The 25,692-nt window shown below is 42.7% G+C and overlaps 1 protein-coding gene across 2 annotated transcripts in view; it reads left to right on the forward strand.

Moving 5' to 3' along the window:
- The window catches only part of map6d1 (MAP6 domain containing 1), a 30,200-nt gene that overhangs the window by 2,695 nt on the left and 1,813 nt on the right, over nucleotides 1-25,692 (forward strand). Inside the window, exons 2-3 of one of the 2 annotated variants that reach the window (XM_061920183.1) lie at nucleotides 2,992-3,250; nucleotides 13,058-13,189. In XM_061920183.1, coding sequence (XP_061776167.1) covers nucleotides 2,992-3,250; nucleotides 13,058-13,189 — 391 coding nt within the window. The remainder of the gene's footprint in view (nucleotides 1-2,991; nucleotides 3,251-13,057; nucleotides 13,190-25,692) is intronic. The other variant, XM_061920184.1, reaches the window with a different exon arrangement.

Genomic DNA, 25,692 nt, shown 5'->3' on the forward strand with positions numbered 1-25,692 from the left:
GACCACAGAACACTTTTCCACTTTGCATCAGTCCATCTTAGATAAGTTCAGGCCCAGCAAAGCCAACATGGTTTATGGGTGTTGTTCATAAATGGCGTTGGCTTTGCATTGTGAAGTTTCAATTTGCACTTACAGATGTAGTGGCCAACTGTAGTTACTGACAGTGGTTTTCTGAAGTGTTACTGAGTCCATGTGGTGATATCCTTTACACACTGATGTTGCTTTTTGATGCAGTATCGCATCAGCGAGGGATCCAAGGTCACGGGCAACTCTGCTTACGTGCAGTGATTTCTCCAGATTCTCTGAACCTTTTGATGATATTATGGACCGTAGATGGTGAAATCCCTAAATTCCTTGCAATAGCTGGTTGAGAAATGTTGTTCTTAAACTGTTGGACAATTTGCTCACGCATTTAATGACAAAGTGGTGACCCTCGCCCCATCCTTGTTTGTGAATGACTAAGGATTTCATGGAAGCTGCTTTTTATACCCAATCATGGCACCCACCTGTTCCCAATTACCCCATTCAGGTTACACAGGGGTTAGTGCGTGTGATTCACAATATGTAGGTCCTGAGTTCGATCCCGGGCTCGGGATCTTTCTGTGTGGAGTTTGCATGTTCTCCCCGTGACTGCGTGGGTTCCCTCTGGGTACTCCGGCTTCCTCCCACTTCCAAAGACATGCACCTGGGGATAGGTTGATTGGCAACACTAAATGGTCCCTAGTGTGTGAATGTGAGTGTGAATGTTGTCTGTCTATCTGTGTTGGCCCTGCGATGAGGTGGCGACTTGTCCAGGGTGTACCCTGCCTTCCGCCCGAAAGAAGCTGAGATAGGCTCCAGCGACCCCCGCGACCCTGAAAGGGACAAGCGGTAGGAAATGGATGGCTGGACCTGTGGGATGATTCAAATAAGTGTTTGATGAGCATTCCTCAAGTTTCTCAGTCTTTTTTGCCACTTATGCCAGCTTTTTTTGAAACATGTAGCAGGCATCAAATTTCAAATGAGCTAATATTTTCAAAAAATAAAAGTTTACCAGTTGGAACATTAAATATCTTGTCTTTTTAAGTCTATTCAATTGAATATAAGTTGAAAAGGATTTACAAATCATTGTATTCTGTTTTTATTTACCATTTACACAATGTGACAACTTCACTGGTTTTGGGTTTTGTACTTGAGTATTTGTAGGTGATTTGGTTAGTCCGCAGAAATATTCCATGCTGGTCCCCTTAAAAGGTACAACTTCTTTAAATGTTCTTCCTGGAAGAGAAGAATGATCAAACATACAAACCCCGTTTCCGTTTCCATATGAGTTGGGAAATTGTGTTAGATGTAAATATAAACGGAATACAATGATTTGCAAATCATTTTCAACCCATATTCAGTTGAATGCACTACAAAGACAACATATTTGATGTTCAAACTGATAAAAAAATGTTTTGTTGCAAATAATCATTAACTTTAGAATTTGATGCCAGCAACACGGGACAAAGAAGTTGGGAAAGGTGGCAATAAATACTGATAAAGTTGACGAATGCACATCAAACACTTATATGGAACATCCCACAGGTGTGCAGGCTAATTGGGAACAGGTGGGTGCCATGATTGGTTATAAAAACGGATTCCCCAAAAATGCTCAGTCTTTCACAAGAAAGGATAGGGCGAGGTACACCCTTTTGTCCACAACTGCGTGAGCAAATAGTCAAACAGTTTAAAAACAGCGTTTCTCAAAGTGCAATTGCAAGAAATTTAGGGATTTCAAACCTACGGTCCATAATATCATCAAAAGGTTCAGGGAATCTGGAGAAATCACTCCACGTAAGCGGCATGGCCGGAAACCAACATTGAATGACCGTGACCTTCGATCCCTCAAACGGCACTGTATCAAAAACTGACTTCAATCTCTAAAGGATATCACCACATGGGCTCAGGAACACTTCAGAAAACCACTGTCATTAAATACAGTTAGTCGCTACATCTGTAAGTGCAAGTTAAAACTCTACTATGCAAAGAGAAAACCATTCATCAACAACATCCAGAAACGCCGCCGGCTTCTCTGGGCCCGAGATCATCTACGATGGACTGATGCAAAGTGGAAAAGTGTTCTGTGGTCTGACGAGTCCACATATCAAATTTTTTGGGGAAATATTCGACATCGTGTCATCCTGGCCAAAGGGGAAGCGAACATCCAGATTGTTATCGACGCAACGTTCAAAAGCCAGGATCTGTGATGGTATGGGGGTGCATTAGTGCCCAAGGAATGGGTAACTTACACATCTGTGAAGGCACCATTAATGCTGAAAGGTACATACAGGTTTTGGAATAACATATGCTGCCATTTAAGCGCCGTCTTTTTCATGGACGCCCCTGCAAGACAATGCCAAGCCACATTTAGCACGTGTTACAACAGCCTGGCTTCGTAAAAAAAGAGTGCGGGTACTTTCCTGGTCCACCTGCAGTCCAGACCTGTCTCCCATCGAAAATGTGTGGCGCATTATGAAGCGTAAAATACGACAGCGGAGACCCCGGACTGTTGAACGACTGAAGCTCTACATAAAACAAGAATGGGAAAGAATTCCACTTTCAAAGCTTCAACAATTAGTGTCCTCAGTTCCCAAACGTTTATTGAGTGTTGTTAAAAGAAAAGGTGATGTAACATAGTGGTGCACATGCCCTTTCCCAACTACTTTGGTAAGTGTTGCAGCCATTCAATTCTAAGTTAATTATTATTTGCAAAAAAAATAAAGTTTACGAGTTTGAACATCAAATATCTTGTCTTTGTAGTGCATTCAATTGAATATGGGTTGAAAAGGATTTGCAAATCATTGTATTCCGTTTATATTTACATCTAACACAATTTCCCAACTCAGATGGAAACGGGGTTTGTATATCACATATTGTTTTTTCCTGTGTTCAGAAATATGGATGTAGTAGGAAACAATACGTAATATATACAGATGTCAAACTTCCTAATACAGCCTCCTTCCTACACAGACAAGAGTACAGGCCATGGACCAGACCCATCAATAGCAGCAGAAAACCACCCCCAGCTCCATATTCCAACTCGAGGACCAACCAGGACTGTCCTCATGTCCCAACTGAGACCAGCTATCAGGCTGCCTACAGTGGGGAGGCCAACAAGTCGGTTCACATGGCCAAGTCGCAAGTTGGCCCCGCCCACAACCACAGCCCTCTAATCCTGCATAACATCCAGCATAAGAATGGGGAGCTCAGCACATCAACAAAGCATCAGGTGAGCGTGAAATACATGAAAACAACATCAGGCAATCCTGGCATTGCAAGAGTTCAAAACATATTACTGTACTTACTTCAACGATTACAAATATATAACATTATTATTTATTCTTATTAAATGTATATTTAAATCAGATGCAGCTATTATCAATTGTCTAACTTTAATACACTGTATACAAATATTTCCTTTTTTTTTCTTTGTCGTTTTACAATAACTATTCTTAGCAGTAGAGTGAATTAGACGTTTTACTGCAGCAGTGAATAGAATGCAGGAAACAGGTGATGCCTCTCATATATAACGGTAAATACAATTAATGTCACTTATTACATTCACTAATACATTATTCATTACTACAGTCATTAATTTTGAAGTGGTATAAAACGACACTATAATAAAGGAAACAGGTAATGTATCTGAAATTAAATTATAGATATATTCATATGATTGAAAAGTTGTAAAGTTTATTATTGACATTTGTAGCGGTAACTGCACTACATCACGAGGAGAGCTTCTAGCACCAGGTAATAGAAAGCAGGACACACACCTCTAAAACAGGTGTCACTAATCTAATTCAATAATATGCTTACTTTTGTAGTGGTATGGAGCATCACAGCATCCTATTGGGGGGTTCTAGTGGTGGATAGAATGCAGGAGACAGGCAATGTATCCTAAATTAAATTATAGATATATCTATTTGATTTAATAGTTTTAATGTTTATAAATGACATTTGTAGCAGTAACTGCACTACATCATGAGAAGGGGTTCTAGCACCAAGTAATAAAAAAGCAGGAGATATGTCTCTAAAATTAACTAAAATATTTGTCACTAATCTTATTCAATACTATGCTTACTTTTGTAGTGGTATGGAACATCACAGCATTATATTGGGGGGTTCTAGTAGTGAATAGAATGCAGGAGACAGATAATGTATCCTAAATTAAATTAGAGACACTGCATTGATGTTCTATTCCACTACTGATTACAATAAATACATTAATGTAATTTAACAGTGTGTAATAATGTTTATTATTGTCATTATAAGCCGTATATAGAACTTCACTTCATCATACGGATTAGTTTTTAGCACCAGTGAAACGAAAGCAGGAGACAGGTGATGCCTCTAAAATGAACTAAAAACAGTATCACTAATTTAATTCAATGATATGTGTATAATTTTAGTCAGTAGTGGCATAGAACATCACCACCGTCAGTGTGTGAATGTGTGTGTGAATGGGCGAATGTGGAAATACTGTCAAAGCGCTTTGGGCTCCTTTAAAAAAGGGGGTAGAAAAGCGCTATACAAGTACAACCCATTTACCATTTACCATCACTGAATGCTGGAGACAGGTAATGTATCCTAAATTAAATTATAGAGACATCGATTTAAATGTGTTTAATATTGTTTATTATTACCATTTGTAGCAGAATAAAGAACTGCATTACATCATACTGAGGGGTTTCTAGCACCAGTGAATAGAAATCAGGAGACAGGTGATGCCTCTAAAATTAAATGAGTGTCAGTAATTTAGATAAATAGTATGTTGATGATTCATTTTATTTGTAGTAGAATAATCTGTAGAAAATGGATGGATGGATGGATTATAATTCGGGGTTCTAGTAGTGAATAGAATGCAAGGGACGGAAAATGTATCCAAAATTAAGTTAAAAACACTAATCTACCAGCGTATAATAGCGTGTATTGTTGTCATTTGTCACAGTATAAAGAACTGCACTACATTATACTGATGGGGTTCTAGCACCAGTGAATAGAATGCAGGAGACAGGTAATGTATCCATGTGTCCATGTAATGTGTTCATCCATCCATCTTTTTCCGCTTATCCGAAGTCGGGTCGCGAGGGCAACAGCCTAAGCAGGGCAGCCAAGACTTCCCTCTCCCCAGCCACTTCGTCTAGCTCTTCCCGGGGGATCCCGAGGCGTTCCCAGGCCAGCCGGGAGACATAGTCTTCCGAACGTGTCCTGGGTCTTCCCTGTGGCCTCCTAACGGTTGGACGTGCCCTAAACACCTCCCTAGGGAGGCGTTCGGGTGGCATCCTGATCAGATGCCCGAACCACCTCATCTGGCTCCTCTCGATGTGGAGGAGCAGCGGCTTTACTTTGAGTTCCTCTCGGATGACAGAGCTTCTGACCCTATCTCTGAGGGAGAGCCCCGCCACCCGGCGGAGGAAACTCATTAGCGGCCGCTTGTGCTCGTGATCTTGTCCTTTCGGTCATGACCCAAAGCTCATGACCATAGGTGAGGATGGAAACGTAGATCGACCGGTAAACTGAGAGCTTTGCCTTCCGGCTCAGCTCCTCCTTCACCACAACGAATTGGTACAACGTCCGCATTACTGAAGACGCCACACCGATCCGCCTGTCGATCTCACGATCCACTCTTCCCTCACTCGTGAACAAGACTCCTAGGTACTTGAACTCCTCCACTTGGGGCAGGGTCTCCTCCCCAACCCGGAGATGGCATTCCACCCTTTTCCGGGAGAGAACCATGGACTCGGACTTGGAGGTGCTGATAAAATGAGTGTCACTAATTTAAATAAATAGTATGTTGATAATTGCCGTCATTCATTTGTAGTGGTATAAAACATCACTGCATTATTTTGCAGGTTTCTAGTAGTGCATAGAATACTGGAGACAGGTAATGTATCCAAAATCAAATTAGACACTTATTTAATTTAATAGTGTATAGTAATGTGTATTGTTGTCATTTGTCGCAGTATAAAGAACTGCACTACATAATACTGAAGGGGTTCTAGCACCAGTAAATAGAAATCAGGAGACAGGTGATGCCTCTAAAAATAAAATGAGTGTCTCTAATTTAATCGAATAGTGTATAATATTGTGTATAGTTGTATTTTGTCAGAGTACAAACAAACTGTACTACAATATACTGATGGGGTTTTAGCACCAATGAATAGAATGCAGGAGACGGGTAATGTATCCAAAGTTAAATTAGAGACACTAATTTAATCTAATAGTGTATAATAATCTGTATTGTTGTAATTTTTCGGATTATAAGGAACTGCACTACAATATACTGATGGGGTTCTAGCACCAGTGAATAGAATGCAGGAGACAGGCAATGTATCCAACATTAAATTAAAGACACTAATTTACGCTAATAGTGTATAATATTGTGTATCGTTGTCATTTGTCAGAGTACAAAAAACTGTACTACAATATACTGAGGGGGTTCTAGCACCAGTGAATATAATGCAGGAGACAGGTAATGTATCCAAAGTTAAATTAGAGACACTAATTTACGCTAATAGTGTATAATATTGTGCATCGTTGTCATTTGTTGGAGTACAAAAAAAATGTACTACAATATACTGATGGGGTTTGAGCACCAGTGAGTAGAATGCAGGAGACAGGTCATGCCTTTCTGTCCCTATTGAAGCGACAAGTTCCCGGGTCCAAATGTTTAAATACCCCATAACACGTTAAGCCAGATATTCAAAGTACACTAAAAAAAACTAATGCTGAAGACTGGTACAATAGTTCCATTTTGAACTGATTCAGAGTTTGTTTGCCAAAAGGAAGAGCGTGCTGAAGAGACAGATGTGCGCACAGATTGAAAGTAACGCCAAAATACGTCAACAAGGTGACAGGATTTGTGCACAGAGCTGCAGGAACTCATTAGAGCGCTGACATTGTTGCAGATTATAGCAGGATAAAGTCCACGGCTCACTGCTATGGTGGTGGTCTGGGTGCTCAAAATTTACACCTGAAAGTGAAAATGGAAAGAAAAGTGTCACCAGTAATGTGAGTCAAATGTGGACAAGGTCGTCTGCTGGTAGTCATTTGCATCTTCTCAGTGATGCTCAATCCAAGGTTGGCAGTGTGACGGAGTGGAGAGAAGTCAATGGCGGGCCACACGGTCTATTAATACGAGTGGCCCAGTTCACGCCAGGGGAGGGAGGCTTTGCGCTGCTGTTTACTACCGCTGGTACTCTTCTTCATCATCGTCATCACAAAGAGGTTAGAGATCAATCAGAGAGGGAAGATGTCACCCTTATTGCTCATCTTTGCAGTTTTCAGGGTGACAAAATCACCAGATGGCACTTCCTTATCTGCGGCCAGCACAGCAGCCCGACCTATTCATTAGGAGATTTAGCGGTTAAATCCTCAAATGTGCGCTTCTGATGACAAAAATATTGAATTCATTTATCAAAGTGCCGTGTTGGCCCGTTTGGAGCGTCGAAGCAAATGTGTGCTAGAACGCTATCTTAGGGACCAAAGCCGCAAATGTTTCGTGTTTACTGCATGAAAACGCATTTAGAAGATGTGAAGTACAAACCGAAATGTGTGGTACATGCTGAACTGAGGAAAAACAAGGAATATTTCATGTGGGCTAAATACAAACCCTGTTTCCATATGAGTTGGGAAATTGTGTTAGATGTAAATATAAACGGAATACAATGATTTGCAAATCCCTTTCAAACCATATTCAATTGAATGCACTACAAAGACAAGATATTTGATGTTCAAACTCATAAACTTTATTTTTTTTTGATAATAATAATTAACTTAGAATTTCATGGCTGCAACACGTGCCAAAGTAGTTGGGAAAAGGCATGTTGACCACTGTGTTACATCACATTTTCTTTTAACAACACTCAGTTCCCAACACATTTAGGAGCTGAGGAAACTATTTGTTGAAGCTTTTGTATTGGAATTCTTTGCCATTCTTGCTTGATGTACAACTTAAGTTGTTCAACAGTCCGGGGTCTTGTTGTCGTATTTTACGCTTCATAATGCGCCACACATTTTTGATGGAAGACATGTCTGAACTGCAGGCGGACCAGGAAAGTACCCGTACTCTTTTACTACGAAGCCATGCTATTGTAACACATGGCTTGGCATTGTTTTGCTGAAATAAGCACGGGCGTCCAGGATAAAGCTTCTCGGATGACAAAATATGTTGCTCCAAAACCTGTATGGACCATTCAGCATTAATGGTGCCTTCACAGATGTGTAAGTTACCCAAGCCTTGGCCACTAATGCACCCCCATACCATCACAGATGCTGGCTTTTGAACTTTGCGCCTATAACAATCCGGATGGTTATTTTCCACTTCGTTCCGGAGGACACCACGTCCTTAGTTTCCAAATATAATTTGAAATGTGGACTCGTCAGACCACAGAACACTTTTCCACTTTGCATCAGTCCATCTTAGATGAGCTCGAGCCCAGCGAAGCCGGCGGTGTTCCTTTGTGTTGTTGATAAATGGCTTTCGCTTTGCATAGTATAGTTTTAGCTCGCACTTACTGATGTAGCGACCAACTGTATTTACTGACAGTGGTTTTTTGAAGTGCACCTGAGCCCAGTGGTGATATCATTTACACACTGATGTCGGTTTTTGATGCAGTACTGCCTGAGGGATTAAATGTCCGTAATATCATCGCTTACGTGCAGTGATTTCTGCAGATTCTCTGAACCTTTTGATGATTTTACAGACCGTAGATGGTAAAATCCCTAAATTCCTTGCAATAATTTGTTAAGAATTGTTGTTCTAAAACTGTTCGACAATTTGCTTACTAAGTGGTGATTCTCACCCCATCCTTGTTTGTGAATGAATTAGCATTTCATGGAAGCAGTTTTTATACCCAATCATGGCACCCACCTGTTCCCAATTAGCCTGCACACCTGAGGAATGTTCCGAATAAGTGTTTGATGTGCATTCTTCAACTTTATCAGTATTTATTGCCACCTTTCCCAACTTCTTTGTCACGTGTTGCTGGCATCAAATTCTAAAGTTAATGATTATTTTCAAAAAAAAAAAAATGTTTATCAGTTTGAACATCAAATATGTTGTCTTTGTAGTGCATTCAATTGAATATGGGTTGAAAATGATTTGCAAATCATTGTATTCTGTTTATATTTACATCTAACACAATTTCCCAACTCATATGGAAACGGGGTTTGTATTTATTATGGCATAAAATATTAAATTAATCCATCCATCCATTTTCTTCTGCTTCCGAGGTCGGGTCGCGGGTGCAGCAGCCAAAGCAGAATAGCCCAGACTTCCCTCTCCCCAGCCACTCTATCCAGCTCCTACCAGGGAGAATCCCGAGGCGTTCCCAAGCCAGCTGGGAGACATAGTTCTCCCAACGTGTCCTGGGTCTACCCTGTGTCCTCCTATCGGCCGGACGTGCCCGAAAGACTTCCCCGGGGAGGCCCTCGGGGCATTCCGACCAGATGCTCGAACCACCTCACCTGGCTCCTATCCATGTGGAGGAGCAGCAAACTCCACCAGAATGACAGAGCTTCTCACCCTATCTCTAAAAGGAGAGCCCCGTCACCTGATGGAAAAAACTAATTTTGGCTGAGTGTATTCGTGGTGAGGATGGGAACGTAGATCGACCGGTAAATTGAGAGCTGTGCCTTCCAGCTCAGCACCTCCTTCACCACAACGGATCGATACAGCGTCCGCATCACTGCAGACGCCGCACCCATCCACCTGTCGATCCCACCATCAACTCTTCCCTCACTCGGGAACAAGACCCTGGGGTACTTGAATTCCTCCACTTGGGGCAAGATCTCCTCCCCAACCCGGAGATGGCACTCCACCCTTTTCCTGGCGACAACCATGGACTCGGACTTGGAGGTGCTGATTCTCATTCCAGTCGCTTCACACTCTGCTGCAAACCGATCCAGTGAGAGCTGAAGATCTTAGCCAGATGAAGCCATAAGGACCACATCATCTGCAAAAAGCAGAGACCTAATCCCGCAGCCACCAAACCGGATCTCGTCAACGCCCTGACTGCGCTTACAAATTCTGTCCATAAAAGTCACGGACAGAATCTTTGACAAAGGGCAGCTTTGGCGCAGTCCAACCCTCACCGGAAACAGGTCCGAGTTAATGCGGACCAAGCTCCGACACTGACCATACAAGGAACGGACCGCCACTATCACGAAGTCCGATACCCCGTACTCTCTTAACACTCTCCACGGGACTTCCCGAGGGACAAGGTCAAATGCCTTCTCCAAGTCCACATAGCACATGTAGACTGGTTGGGCAAACTCGCGTGCACCTTGCAGAGGAACCACCACCCAGGTCAGCCAATCCAGAGGCACCGTTCCCGATTTCCACGCAATATTATAAAATATATAAAAAATACAAACCAAATAAAGTAAAACAAAAAATATCTATATATTAAATGAATGTAAGTTTCATACATAGTGTACAGTGCACCCGGACATTTCCACATTTGTTATGTTTCACAAACTTATTCAAAATTGGATTACATTTATTTTTGTCTTTGAAATCCTACAAATATGACAATGCAATGTAAAAAGTTTTTTATTAAAATTTTCTTAGCAAAAAAAAAAAAAAAAAAAGAACACGTACATAAGTAGTCACAGGCTTTTGCTCAATACTTTGTTGATGCACCTTTGCCAGCAATTACAGCCTCAAGTTTTTTTGAATAAAGTTTAAGTACCAATGATTGTCACACACACACTACGTGTGGCGAATTGTATTCTCTGCATTTGACCCATCACCCTTAATCACACCCTGGGAAGTGAGGGGAGCAGTGAGCAGCAGCAGTGGCCGCGCCCAGGAATTATTTTTGGTGATTTAACCCCCAATTCCAACCCTTGATGCTGAGTGCCAAGCAGGGAGGTAATGGGTCCCATTTTTACATTTTTAGAGTCTTTGGTATGACTCGGCCGGGGTTTGAACTCACAATCTACCAATCTCAGGCCGGACACTCTAACCCAGGGGTAGGGAACTTATGGCTCTAGAGCCAGATGTGGCTCTTTTGATGACTGCATCTGGCTCTCGGGTAAATCTGAGCTAACACTGCTTAACACAATAAGTAATGACTAATTCCACTTGTAATCAAAGTGTTAAAAATAACGTTCAACATATTAAACATGCTCATGCATTTGAATCCATCCATCCTTTTTCTACCGCACTTTATTTATTATTGTTTTTTTTAGGGATTGCCCTCCTGGGGGTTCTTCAAACCACCAAGCACCGACATGAAAGCCTGTTTCAGGGTTACAATATTTTTTGATTTTTCAATAAGTCTCTCAGTTGCTTTCCAGCAATTGTCTTTTTCTCTTTCGTTCTCGCTCGCACTCTGGCTCCAGCTCCAACTCTGTCTCTTCTCCTGGCTGCTGCTTATAACAGAGCAACATGTGATTAGATAACAAGGCCCAGGTGGGTTGTCTACGCACCTGTCACTGATTTCGAGGCCGGTCCTGGCACACCCCGCTTCGTTGCAGGCCCGCAGGCCACGCCCCCTCCACAGTTAGCTTCAGAAAATCAATGTTATTACAAAGAATAAGAGACCTATTATACTCTAGTAATGTTGGTCTTACTTAAAAATGCACACGTTTAGGTGTGTTCAGTGTTGAAAAAAAAATCATATGGCTCTTACGGAAATACGTTTTAAAATATTCGGATTCTTGGCTCTCTCAGCCAAAAAGGTTCCCGACCCCTGCTCTAACCACTACGACAAAACCAACCAATACGATGCCACAAGCTTGGCAGCACCTCTCAAGCGCTATCAGGTTAGATGGGAAGCGTTGGTTTTCATCCAGGATGTTTCTGTACATTGCTGCATTCATCTTAGTCTGGTCAGGGAGGTGACCAAGAACCCCATGGTCACTCAGAGAGGAGAACCTTCCAGAAGGACAACAGTCTGTGCTGCAATCCACCTATCAAGCCTGCATGGTAGAGTGTCCAGACGGAAGCCATTTTTTATCCGAAAGGTTTGCCAAAATGCACCTGATAGACTCTCAGACCATGAAAAACAAAAAGACCTGGTCTGATGAGACAAAGACTGCACTCCTTGGCAGGTGTCATGTTTGGAGTAAACCAGGTACCACTCAACACCAGGACAATACCATCTCTACAGTGAAGCATGGTGGTGGCAGCATCATGCTGTGGGGATGATTTTTAGCTGCAAGAACTAGGAAACTAGTCTGGATAGAGGGAAAGATGATTGCAGCAATGTACAGAGACATTCTGGATGAAAACCAACGCTTCCCATCCAACCAAATGCAGCTTGAGAGGTGCTACATAAAGGAATGGGTGAAAGTGCCCAAAGATAGGTGTGCCAAGTTGGTAGCATCGTATTCATGAAGACTTGAGGTTGTAATTGCTGCCAAAGGTGCATCAACCAAGTATTGAGCAAAGGCTGTGAGTACTTATATACATTTGTTTGTTTTATTTTTTTGTATTTATTTCATTCAAGAAATTTGCAATAAATAAAAATAACTTTTCACATGGGCTATTTTGTGTAAATTTCTGAGGAAAAAAATACATGACTTCCATTTTGGAAAAAGGCTGTAACATGACAAAATGTGGAAAACGTGAAGCATTGTGAATACTTTCTGGATGTACTGTACCACAAAATGTATGACTGAAAACAATTTAAATAAAAGAAAAAGGCATGAATGTCAAGAGTTAAATGTTAGGCTATTTGTGTGGTTGTTGTCATGCCACCAAAGAAAGGTACCACTAGAAAAGGGCAATGATAACCAAAGAACATGAAATGGCACTAACTGTAACCGGGGAAAACATCTGCCTGCTCAATGAAATATAAAAAAAACAACACTCAAACACAAATTAATTTGACCAGGCAGATGCTAGCATGTACTGTAAACGCTTCATGTCTACGGATTAGCATGAAAAAGATAAAGAGAAGCTGCATTAAAAGTCTATTTCACGTTATTTTAGTTTTTTTTTTTACATTTATACAGTGGTTAACTTGACACTTGTATGATAGATGAGAACTTTGAAAAAAATTGTGTTCGACTTTGTGGAAAGACGGAGCCGATGAGCCGACAGCAGGCTAGGACAAACAGCGGTCCTGCCCAAGATGGCAGCCAGGAGGCGGGGCATGCAGCGGAGCGGAGAGGCGGGGCACGCCTGGAGCAACACTGCAGCCATCAGAGTCAGGTGCGTAAACGACACACCTGCTCTCAATCCCTGCATCTTTTGCTGCAGCATAAAAGGGGAGAAGGAGGAGCAATCGTGGCAGAACGACCCAGAGGAAGATGAGCCCCCGCGGAAGACGCAGCCACCGGCCACCGAAAGGTGCGCCGAGTCAAGCAGGAAAGGAGGTCGTGCTAGAAATTGGCGTGACCGACTGGAACCAAAACATGTTTATTGAAACAATAAACAAGAGTCAAACCTGCTACAATGCGTCTTGCATCGATGGTCACTGCAACCCACACGATGACGGCTGGAGACGTGTCACAGGCTTATAATATAGGGACAATAAGTACAATAAAATCAAAAGTACTAATAATGTGCAATTACAAAAACCCATCCATCCATTCTCTACCGCTTGTCCCTTTCGGGGTCGCGGGGGGTGCTGGAGCCTATCCCAGCTGCATTCGGGCGGAAGGCGGGGTACACCCTGGACAAGTCGCCACCTCATCGCAGGGCCAACACAGATAGACAGACAACATTCACACTCACATTCACATACTAGGGCCATTTTAGTGTTGCCAATCAACCTATCCCCAGGTGCATGTCTTTGGAAGTGAGAGGAAGCCGGAGTACCCGGAGGGAACCCACGCACTCACGGGGAGAACATGCAAACTCCACACAGAAAGATCCCGAGCCCGGGATTGAACCCAGGACTACTAAGGACCTTTGTATTGTGAGGCATTTGCACTAACCCCTGTATCACTGTGCTTCCCCAATTACAAAAATGAAATAGTTTTTCAAAAATACATCAACATTTTATACAAATGACATCTAACTAATTGAATAGTGTAAGTCAAAACCTGGGCAAAATAAGGGCCAGATGCGGCCCGTTAAGTTTTTCAATATTGCCTGCCGGACATTCCCATCCATCCATCCATCCATCCATCCATCCATCATCTTCCGCTTATCCGAGGTCGGGTCGCGGGGGCAGCAGCCTAAGCAGGGAAGCCCAGACTTCCCTCTTTCCAGCCACTTCGTCTAGCTCTTCCCGGGGGATCCCGAGGCGTTCCCAGGCCAGCCGGGAGACATAGTCTTCCCAACGTGTCCTGGGTCTTCCCCGTGGCCTCCTACCAGCTGGACGTGCCCTAAACACCTCCCTAGGGAGGCGTTCGGGTGGCATCCTGACCAGATGCCCGAACCACCTCATCTGGCTCCTCTCGATGTGAAGGAGCAGCGGCTTTACGTTGAGCTCCTCCCGGATGGCAGAGCTTCTCACCCTGTCTCTAAGGGAGAGCCCCGCCACCCGGCGGAGGAAACTAATTTCGGCCGCTTGTACCCGTGATCTTATCCTTTCGGTCATGACCCAGAGCTCATGACCATAGGTGAGGATGGGAACGTAGATCGACCGGTAAATTGAGAGCTTTGCCTTCCGGCTCAGCTCCTTTTTCACCACAACGGATCGATACAACGTCCGCATTACTGTAGACGCCGCACCGATCCGCCTGTCGATCTCACGATCCACTCTTCCCCCACTCGTGAACAAGACTCCTAGGTACTTGAACTCCTCCACTTGGGGCAGGGTCTCCTCCCCAACCCGGAGATGGCACTCCACCCTTTTCTGGGCGAGAACCATGGACTCGGACTTGGAGGTGCTGATTCTCATTCCGGTCGCTTCACACTTGACTGCGAACCGATCCAGTGAGAGCTGAAGATCCCGGCCAGATGAAGCCATCAGGACTACATCATCTGCAAAAAGCAGAGATCTAATCCCGTGGCCACCAAACCGGATCCCCTCAACGCCTTGGCTGCGCCTAGAAATTCTGTCCATAAAAGTTATGAACAGAATCGGTGACAAAGGACAGCCTTGGCGGAGTCCAACCCTCACTGGAAACGTGTCCGATTTACTGCCAGCAATGCGGACCAAGCTCTGACACTGATCATACAGGGAGCGGACTGCCACAATAAGACAGTCCGGTACACCATACTCTCTGAGCACTCCCCACAGGACTTCCCGAGGGACACGGTCGAATGCCTTCTCCAAGTCCACAAAGCACATGTAGACTGGTTGGGCAAACTCCCATGCACCCTCAAGAACCCTGCCGAGAGTATAGAGCTGGTCCACGGTTCCACGACCAGGACGAAAACCAAACTGTTCCTCCTGAATCCGAGGTTCGACTATCCGGCGTAGCCTCCTCTCCAGTACACCTGAATAAACCTTACCGGGAAGGCTGAGGAGTGTGATCCCACGATAGTTGGAACACACCCTCCGGTGCCCCTTCTTAAAGAGAGGGACCACCACCCCGATCTGCCAATCCAGAGGTACCGCCCCCGATGTCCACGCGATGCTGCAGAGTCTTGTCAACCAAGACAGCCCCACAGCATCCAGAGCCTTAAGGAACTCCGGGCGGATCTCATCCACCCCCGGGGCCTTGCCGCCGAGGAGCTTTTTAACTACCTCAGCGACCTCAGCCCCAGAAATAGGAGAGTCCACCACAGATTCCCCAGGCACCGCTTCCTCAAAGGAAGACGTGTTGGTGGGATTGAGGAGGTCTTCGAAGTATTCCCTCCACCGATCCACAACATCCGCAGTCGAAGTCAGCAGAACACCATCCGCACCATACACGGTGTTGATAGTGCACTGCTTCCCCTTCCTGAGGCGGCGTATGGTGGTCCAGAATCGCTTCGAAGCCGTCCGGAAGTCGTTTTCGATGGCTTCCCCGAACTCTTCCCATGTCCGAGTTTTTGCCTCCGCGACCGCAAAAGCTGCACACCGCTTGGCCCGTCGGTACCCGTCCACTGCCTCCGGAGTCCTATGAGCCAAAAGAACCCGATATGACTCCTTCTTCAGCTTGACGGCATCCCTCACTGCTGGTGTCCACCAACGGGTTCTAGGATTACCGCCACGACAGGCACCAACAACCTTGCAGCCACAGCTCCAATCAGCCGCCTCGACAATAGAGGTTCGGAACATGGTCCACTCGGACTCAATGTCCTGCACCTTCCTCGTGACATGTTCAAAGTTCTCCCGGAGGTGTGAATTGAAACTCTCTCTGACAGGAGACTCTGCCAGACGTTCCCAGCAGACCCTCACAATGCGTTTGGGCCTGCCAGGTCTGTCCTGCATCCTCCCCCACCATCGCAGCCAACTCACCACCAGGTGGTGATCGGTAGAAAGCTCCGCCTCTCTCTTCACCCGAGTGTCCAGAACATGAGGCCGCAAATCCGATGACAACTACAAAGTCGATCATAGTACTGCGGCCTAGGGTGTCCTGGTGCCAAGTGCACATATGGACACCCTTATGTTTGAACATGGTGTTTGTTATGGACAATCCGTGACGAGCACAAAAGTCCATTAACAAAACACCACTCGGGTTTAGATCCGGGCGACCATTCTTCCCAATCACGCCTCTCCAGGTTTCACTGTCGTTGCCAACATGAGCGTTGAAGTCCCCCAGTAGGACAAGGGAATCACCCGGGGGAGCACTTTCCAGTACTCCCTCGAGTGTACCCAAAAAGGGTGGGTATTCTGAATAGCTGTTTGGTGCGTAAGCACAAACAAAAGTCAGGACCCGTCCCCCCACCCGAAGGCGAAGGGAAGTTACCCTCTCGTCCACTGGGTTGAACTCAAACGTGCAGGCTTTGAGCCGGGGGGCAACGAGAATTGCCACCCCAGCCCGTCGCTTCTCACTGCCAGCAACGCCAGAGTGGAAGAGGGTCCAGTCCCTCTCGAGAGAACTGGTTCCAGGGCCCTTGCTGTGCGTCGAGGTGAGTCCGACTATATCCAGCCGTAACTTCTCTACCTCGCGGACTAGCTCAGGCTCCTTACCCCCCAGTGAGGTGACGTTCCACGTCCCAAGAGCTAGCTTCTGTAGCCGAGGATCGGACCGCCAAGTGCCCTGCCTTCGGCTGCCGCCCAGCTCACAATGCACCCGACCTCTATGGCCCCTCCTATGAGTTGTGAGCCCATTGGAGGGATGACCCACGTTGCCTCTTCGGGCTGTGCCCGGCCGGGCCCCATGGGGACAGGCCCGGCCACCAGGCGCTCGCCATCGTGCCCCAACTCCGGGCCTGGCTCCAGAGCGGGGCCCCGGTGACTCGCGTCCGGGCGAGGGAAATCTGAGTTCATTTTGTTCTAATTCCATAGAAGTCTTTGAGCTGCTCTTTGTCTGATCACTCACCTAGGACCTGTTTGTCTTGGGAGACCCTACCAGGGGGCATGAAGGCCCCCAGACAACATAGCTCCTAGGATCATTGGGACACGCAAACTCCTCTACCACGGTAAGGTAGCAGCTCAGAGAGGAGCCTGCCGGACATTCCCAAATAATTTTTTTAGATATTTAAGATGGAAAGTGTAGCTGCCATTATGATGTGCAGTGATGTTTTCTAATGACCGTAAGTCTTAAACTATACAAAGTATTTCAATGGTTGGAATCTGTGCTTTTGTATGATATACTACTTACTATGGTCATCTAATGAGTTACTATGATCATCTAATGAGTTACTATGGTCATCTAATGAGTTACTATGGTAATCTAATTAGTTACTATGATCATCTAATTAGTTACTATGATCATCTAATGAGTTACTATGGTCATCTAATGAGTTACTATGGTCATCTAATGAGTTACTATGGTCATTTTTTTTTTTTTTTTTTTTCCAAGATGGCGCTGCTGTAGTGGCTGCTGTAGGCAGGAGCTCTGTGCTCTTGTATCATCCTTTTGTGTTTCCCTCTTGTTTTCATGTGTTATTATATTTTTTTTCCTTTTGGTCCGGGACCCTTTGGGACTGTGTGACAAGGGGTGTCACTTTCGTGACCTCTGTGGTGCTTTTTTTGTGGACTTCTGGATCTGCCTCCCGGGAGCCTTTTGGCCATGGAGACCAGCTGCTGGGTCTCTGCCACACCGGAGTCGCTTTGGAGGGACTGGAGGAGATGCGGATGAGGGGACAGGGCTGCGGAGCTGGCACTGAGCGCTGGGACGGAGAGGCTTCGCGGTGTCTTGGCTGGGTGAGCAGGTGTCGGACACCTCAGTCTCCTTGGACGTATCATCGCTCATCCATGCGGACTGGACACTGGCCGAGAGTGGAGTCGGCTGTCTTGGTTGCTTTGTTGGGTCTGCTCCTGTCTCTGGCCATCCTCCCTCCACCCCAGCGGACGATGGCGTGGAACACCGCAGAGGCCACCACAGTGGATATGTTTCTTTTACTTTTTATTCATAGCTGTATGTAGAAGTGTCTGGTTGTATCTGCTGCCTTAATGTCTTTAATGTCCTATGTGTTCTTTGATGTTTGATGTCTCCCTTTTACACACATGTAAGAGGGATGTGTACTATGGCTATGAGTTGTTGTTTTTTTCCCTTGGCCTCAGTCTGCACCCCCTCTCCAGGGCCCAGGCCAAGACCGATTTTTTAATTTTATTTTAATCTTCTATTTTTTTCTCCCCCCCTTGTTTACCTGTTTCTCATCTTTTTTTGTAAGGGGCGCTGGAAGCCGGCAGACCCGTCAGCGATCCTGTTCTGTCTCCCTTTAATGTTTGTCTGATCTTGAATGGGATTGTGCTGAAAATTGTAATTTTCCTGAAGGAACTCTCCTGACGGAATAAATAAAGTACTATCTAATCTAATCTAATTAGTTACTATGGTCATCTAATGAGTTACTATGGTCATTTAATTAGTTGCTATGGTCACCTAATTAGTTACTATGGTCATCTAATTAGTTGCTATGGTCATCTGTTTAGTTACTATGGTCATATAATGAGTTACTATGGTCATCTAATGAGTTACTATGGTAATCTAATTAGTTGCTATGGTCATCTAATGAGTTACTATGGCAATCTAATTAGTTGCTATGGTCATCTGTTTATTTACTATGGTCGTATAATAAGTTATTATGGTCATCTAATGAGTTACTATGGTCATCTTATGAGTTACTATGGTCATCTTATGAGTTACTATGGTCATTTAATGAGTTACTATGGTAATCTAAGTCACAGAAGCTCAGACGAGGCACCAAGCAGTGTGGGTGGGAAGCGTTTCCTCACTGTTTCTAGAGCCTGAAATGTGGGTGTCAGGGAAAGACACAGAAGGAGATTTTTAAAATAAAGTTCTAAAGCTTAGTGATATCAGATATATCACATTGTAGGTGGGGTTTTTTTACCCTTCGCATTCATATTTCGTTATGTTTGTTGCATTTTGCTTGATTGTAAAATATGTGGATGGTGTGACGTTCATATGTTGTCAATATTCAGTATTTTATCCTTCATAATTAATATTGTAAATCCCACATTCTTTATTTCCATGCACATTCTGGGTGTCTCATTCAGAAAAAAAAAAATCCATTCTGTTTTTAGGGTGGTCTTTCATAAAGTGTTTAGCTTTTAATCAGACATTATTGTGAGGTTTTGTATTAGTGTTCCTAAAAATCACATATACCGGCCCCCAGACACATTTTTCTCTCTAAATTTGGCCCGCTGAGTCAAAATAATTGCCAGGCCTGGTGTAAAGTGATTGTTGTGTAGACTTTGTTCAAATGCATTATACTTTATCAAGTTTTGCTTACTGCGATGAGGTGGCGATTTGTCCAGGGTGTACCCCGCCTTCCGCCCGATTGTAGCTGAGATAGGCGCCAGCACCCGCCGCGACCCCAAAAGGCTGTAGGAAATGGATGGATTGAAATTTTGCTCAATCGTCGAGATTCCAAAATGGTTTCACTGTGGACAAAACGTGGAAACAAAAATACGTGCTAATCAGCGACAAGACAAGGCATAGAGATTTGTGCGAGCAGACTGTATAGTCCGTGATGGACACGAGCGAGACAAAGACAAAATGCTAAGGAAGTCATTAAGAACGCAGAGAGTGGCCACCACTGTTTCTTTTAGTTTTTATTAATAGCTGTATGTAGAAGTGGCTGGTTGTATCCGCTGCTTTAATGTCTTTAATGTCCTTTGTGTTCTTTGATGTTTCCCTATTACACACATGTAAGAGGGATGTGTACTATGGCTATGAGTTCTTGTTTTTTTCCCTTGGCCTCAGTCTGGACCCCCTCTCCAGCGCCCAGGCTTAGACCAATTTTTTTAAAATTTTATTTTATTTTATTTTATTTTAATCTTATATTTTTTTTCTCCTATTTGTTTACCTCTATCTAATTTTTTTGTAAGGGGTGTTGGAAACCGGCAGACCCGTCAGCGATCCTGTTCTGTCTCCCTGTAATGTTTGTCTGATCTTGAACGGGATTGTGCTGAAAATTTTAATTTTCCTGAAGGAATAAGTAAAGTACTATCTAATCTAATCTAATCTAATTTAGCTTCACTGCTTTGTTTCCATCCAGACGTGTCATGTTTAACAGTGGTCCCCAACCTTTTTGTAGCTGCGGACCGGTCAACGCTTGATAATTTGTCCCGTGGCCCGGCGCGGGAGGGGGGGATTCTTTTATTATTTTTTTTGTCATGAAAAAGGGAGGTTTTTTGGGTTGGTTTACTAATTGTAAGTGTATCTTGTGTTTTTTACGTATGGTTGGGGACCACTGATGTACGAAATACAAATTTTTGTGCGATTCTACTGAATTACACAAAAGGCTTGAAAGAGCCAAGGGGAACAATGCACTAAAAATGTTCCATTCATCTATTGTTCCTCTGCCTCGGACCTCTTCCCCTTTCCCACGCTTCCCGGGAACACAGAGAAGATTCCTCTGCCAATTTGGCAAGGGGGGGAAATGCCGAATGGGTTTAGAACGTAATGAGGTATTGATAGATCATGGCCATGTACTGTTTCCTATTGTCATTGCATTTATTAGAGCCGTAAGAAAACATGAACATTAGTTTGCCTACAAGAATAAAGTCCTAATATTAATGTGAATGAGCATCTACTGTCTCCGGTGTGCATTGACAGCAGGGGTGCCTTTTATAAGACTTTATTCATCAACAAATAATTCTACACCAGGGGTACGGATTACGTGGATGGCGAGCTAGCGGTCGATGGTGGAGGGTGTGTCAGTCCATCGCCAGCCAGGCGTGAAAAAAATAGACCTAAAAATTAGCGATCATCAATCTTCACCAAGACGTCACTTTCGTCACTTGATTGACATTCACGGCACCCGAGAGTCTTGTGAGATAACGCTGGCTGCTGCCAGATCATTATTAAGAAAAAATGACCGACAGAAAGGCGATAAACACTCCTTATTCCAACAGACTCTCACTTGCCGTCAAAACTGTAAAGACCGACCGCTCAGTTCCTGTCTTGACAATAAAAGCGCTGCTTCATCCTGCATGCGCTAAAAAAATAAGAGTCTCAAAAAGCTAACGCGCACAAGCTAGCGAGCTACAGAGTTTACCGCCAATGTCTATAAAGAAGAAATATAGTCTTAGAGAAAAATGTAATTGAAAACATTTGGACGCACACACACACCAGTATGTGGAATTAAATGATGGAATGGATTATGCAAATAAATAAATCAAAGTACTACTATAATCCACTTCAAGAAACTTCAAACTTAAAGTGTTTACAAAGTACAAAGAAGAAGAACAATGATAAACATTCTGAATTTATTTCATCCATCCATTCATTCATTTTCTAGATCAACTTACTCATCTCACCATATGAAATATGACTTACTTCACTAATTATCATTTATTTACTTTCAATGTTATTACTTATGGTGTATATTGTGAATACATTGAGAACAGGAAGTGAACAAAAGTTTTAGCAACTGCTATGTAAAGGAAAAGGAGTAGGATTAAATAAGCTCTGTTTATTTGAACTGGTGAATAGAGAAACTGGAAATTGTGATGTATGAATGCCAAAAAAACGTAAACTCAATGTACAAACCCCGTTTCCATATGAGTTGGGAAATTGTGTTAGATGTAAATATAAACGGAATACAATGATTTGCAAATCCTTTTCAACCCATATTCAATTGAATGCACTACAAAGATAAGATATTTGAAGTTCAAACTCATAAACTTAATTTTACTTTTTGCAAATAATAATTAACTAAGAATTTTATGGCTGCAACATATGCCAAAGAAGTTGGGAAAGGGCATTTTCACCACTGTGTTACATCACCTTTTCTTTTAACAACACTCAATAAACGTTTGGGAACTGAGACACATTTTTGGAGCTTTTCTGGTGGAATTCTTTCCCATTCTTGCTTGATGTACAGCTTAAGTTGTTCAACAGTCCGGGGTCTCTGTTGTCGTATTTTAGGCTTCAAAATTTTCAATGGGAGACAGGTCTGGATTACAGGCAGGCCAGTCTAGTACCTGCACTCTTTTACTATGAAGCCATGCTGTTGTAACACGTGGTGTGGCATTGTCTTCCTGAAATAAGCAGGGGCGTCCAAGATAACGTTGCTTGAATGGAAGCATATGTTGCTCCAAAACCTGTATGTACCTTTCAGCATTAATGGTGCCTTCACAGATGTGTAAGTTACCCATGCCTTGGGCACTAATACACCTCCATACCATCACAGATGATGGCTTTTGAACTTTGCGCCTATAACAGTCTGGATGGTTTGCTTCCCCTTTGGTCCCGAGGACACAAATGTCCACAGTTTCCAAAAATAATTTGAAATGTGGACTCGTCAGACCACAGAACCCTTTTCCACTTTGCATCAGTCCATCTTAGATGATCTCGGGCCCAGAGAAGCCGGCGGCGTTTCTGAATGTTGTTGATAAATGGCTTTCGCTTTGCATAGTAGAGCTTTAACTTGCACTTACAGATGTAGAGACCAACTGTAGTTTCTGACAGTGGTTTTTGAAGTGTTCCTGAGCCCACGTGGTGATATCCTTTAGAGATTAACGTCGGTTTTTGATACAGTGTCGTCTGAGGGATCGAAGGTCACAGTCATTCAATGTTGGTTTCCGGTCATGCCGCTTACGTGGAGTGATTTCTCCAGATTCTCTGAACCCTTTGATGGACCGTAAATGTTGAAATCCCTAAATTTCTTGCAATTGCACTTTGAGAAACGTTGTTCTTAAACTGTTTGACTATTTGCTCACGCAGTTGTGGACGAAGGGGTATACCTCACCCCATCCTTGTTTGTGAAAGACTGAGCATTTTTTGCGAAGCTGTTTTCATACCCAATCATGGCACCCACCTGTTCCCAATTAGCCTGCACACCTGTGGGATGTTCCAAATAAGTGTTTGATGAGCATTCCTCAACTTTATCAGTATTTATTGCCACCTTTCCCAACTTCTTTGTCACGTGTTGCTGGCATCAAATTCTAAAGTTAATGATTATTTGCAACAACAAAAACAAGTTTATCAGTTTGAACATCAAATATTTTGTCTTTGTAGCATATTCAATTGAATATGGGTTGAAAATGACTTGCAAATCATTGTATTCCGTTTATATTTACATCAAACACAATTTCCCAAGTCATATGGAAACAGGGTTTGTATTTCTTGTAAAGTGTATAAAAAGGAGTATGGAAGCCGGACAAATAAGATAGCAAAAAGCAACCACTTTCATGTGGTATTGTGGTATTTCTCCTCCATTTAAAAATTTGGACGCTATCATCACTACTGTTTGATTCCAATCAATGCAAGTCATCAGAATCAGATAATACACTAACTTAATTTTTTGTTTTCATGAAAGAAAGGAATTAAACATGCTTGCATTGTTATTAAACATTTAAATTGTTAACAAAAACCTCACTTTCATGAATAAATCAATATAAATTATATATATGAATAAGGAAGATCCCCTCCACTTGGTCAATTGAAAAGTAGCTGGCCTGCAGAAAAAGTGTGGGCACCCCTGGTTTACAGTATTTAATATTATAACTTCATTACCATAAAACTACAACCGAACATTCTCAAATTGTTTTCTCTCTGCCAAAACCGTGCTTTTCGTACCATTTCGGCGTTAAAAAACATTACAAATGCTGTTATTAATTTTCTATTTCGCTTGTCCTCATTAGGATGACAGGGGAGCTGGAGTTTATCCAAGCTGACTTCGCATAAGAGGTGGGGTACACCTTGAATTGGTCACAGTCTCAAGCTAATTTAGCAATTATAATGTAGTCTATAATATATACTGTAATAATATTATTTATTTTATTTGTATTCTTAACAGTAGATATAGTGATTATTAAAAAATGAATATATTTAAAACACATTTATTTTGTACATTACAATGCTTTTCTTTGAAAAATAAATACAATAAAAATACTATTCATGTATGACTACGAATCTTTAAAAAAAAATTATGCTTTACTCTCATTAATTTTTTTCCTTTGAAATAAAATAATTTTACATTTCTTGCGATTGGTTTCACCAGAAAATATTTGTTAGTTTTGTGAAAAACAGAGATATTTCTCCAAAGATAATGAAAAATCATTTTGCTGAAAAAAAAAAGTATATTTCATGAGATTAAGACTTTATTCTGGTATTTAAACTGTCAGGTACAAAGCCTGATATTTTTGCTGTATTTTGGCCACATTTTCTTGTTGGTACCAACTAATTTTCTTGTTGGTGTTAACTAAAAAATTCAACGACCAATTCTTTCACAGGTGTACGACACGCTGGCAGTCATTCCACAGACGGGACATAAAAGTCCTTAATTTTTTAAAGGGATAAAAAAATAAAATGTTCAGCTTTTTTTGGTACTTTGTTTAAATCTCTCTGTCAACTTCAACCCAAATCAAAAATACCATATGTATGTTTTTCCTAGTTTAATTTGAACCCTTTGAAGGTCTTTTCATCAAATTATCCGTTTTCAATTAGTATAAATTTGCATTACAAGTTATTTTACTAATTTAAACCTTTGACATCATCTGATTGAAAAGCCTTAAAAAAGGTCAGAATTAAAAGAAACATGTTTATATTTTTGTTTTGGATTGAAGTTAATTGACAAACTTGAGTAAAAGAACAAATAATTCAAATGTTTTTATGCCCTTCAAAATCTTAGTTTGGAGGTCACTAATGTTGGACCTGAATGGGGACCTGCTGGTTTACATTCTCAAATGTTCATTCAACCACACTTTGTCCACATCCAGCTGTCACTTTATGGATCTTGCTTCGTACAAAGTACTGGGACCAGAAAGGAATGTAGATTGTCACATAAAAACTATGAATATATGTGGAGTTATGTACTTAACAAAAAAAGGTGAAAGAACTGAAAACATGTTTTATATTCTAGTTTCGTCAAAATAGCCACCCTTTGCTCTTATTACTGTTTCGTACACTCTTGGCATTCTCTCAATGAGCTTCAAGAGGTAGTCACCTGAAATGATTTTTACTTCATAAGTGGGCTTGAGAGAATGCCAAGTGTGCACCCACGCACGCACGCACACACACACACACACACACACACACACACACACACACACACACACACACACACACACACACACACACACACACACACACACACACACACACACACACACACACACACACACACACACACAAGCCCTTTGAGACACTTGTGATTTAGGGCTATATAATAAACATTGATTGACTGATTGCTTGATTTTATATATAGATATATATATATATATATATATATATATATATATATAATTATATACA

Source organism: Nerophis ophidion, linkage group LG14 (genome assembly GCF_033978795.1).
Source record: "Nerophis ophidion isolate RoL-2023_Sa linkage group LG14, RoL_Noph_v1.0, whole genome shotgun sequence".
Classification (NCBI taxonomy): domain Eukaryota; kingdom Metazoa; phylum Chordata; class Actinopteri; order Syngnathiformes; family Syngnathidae; genus Nerophis; species Nerophis ophidion.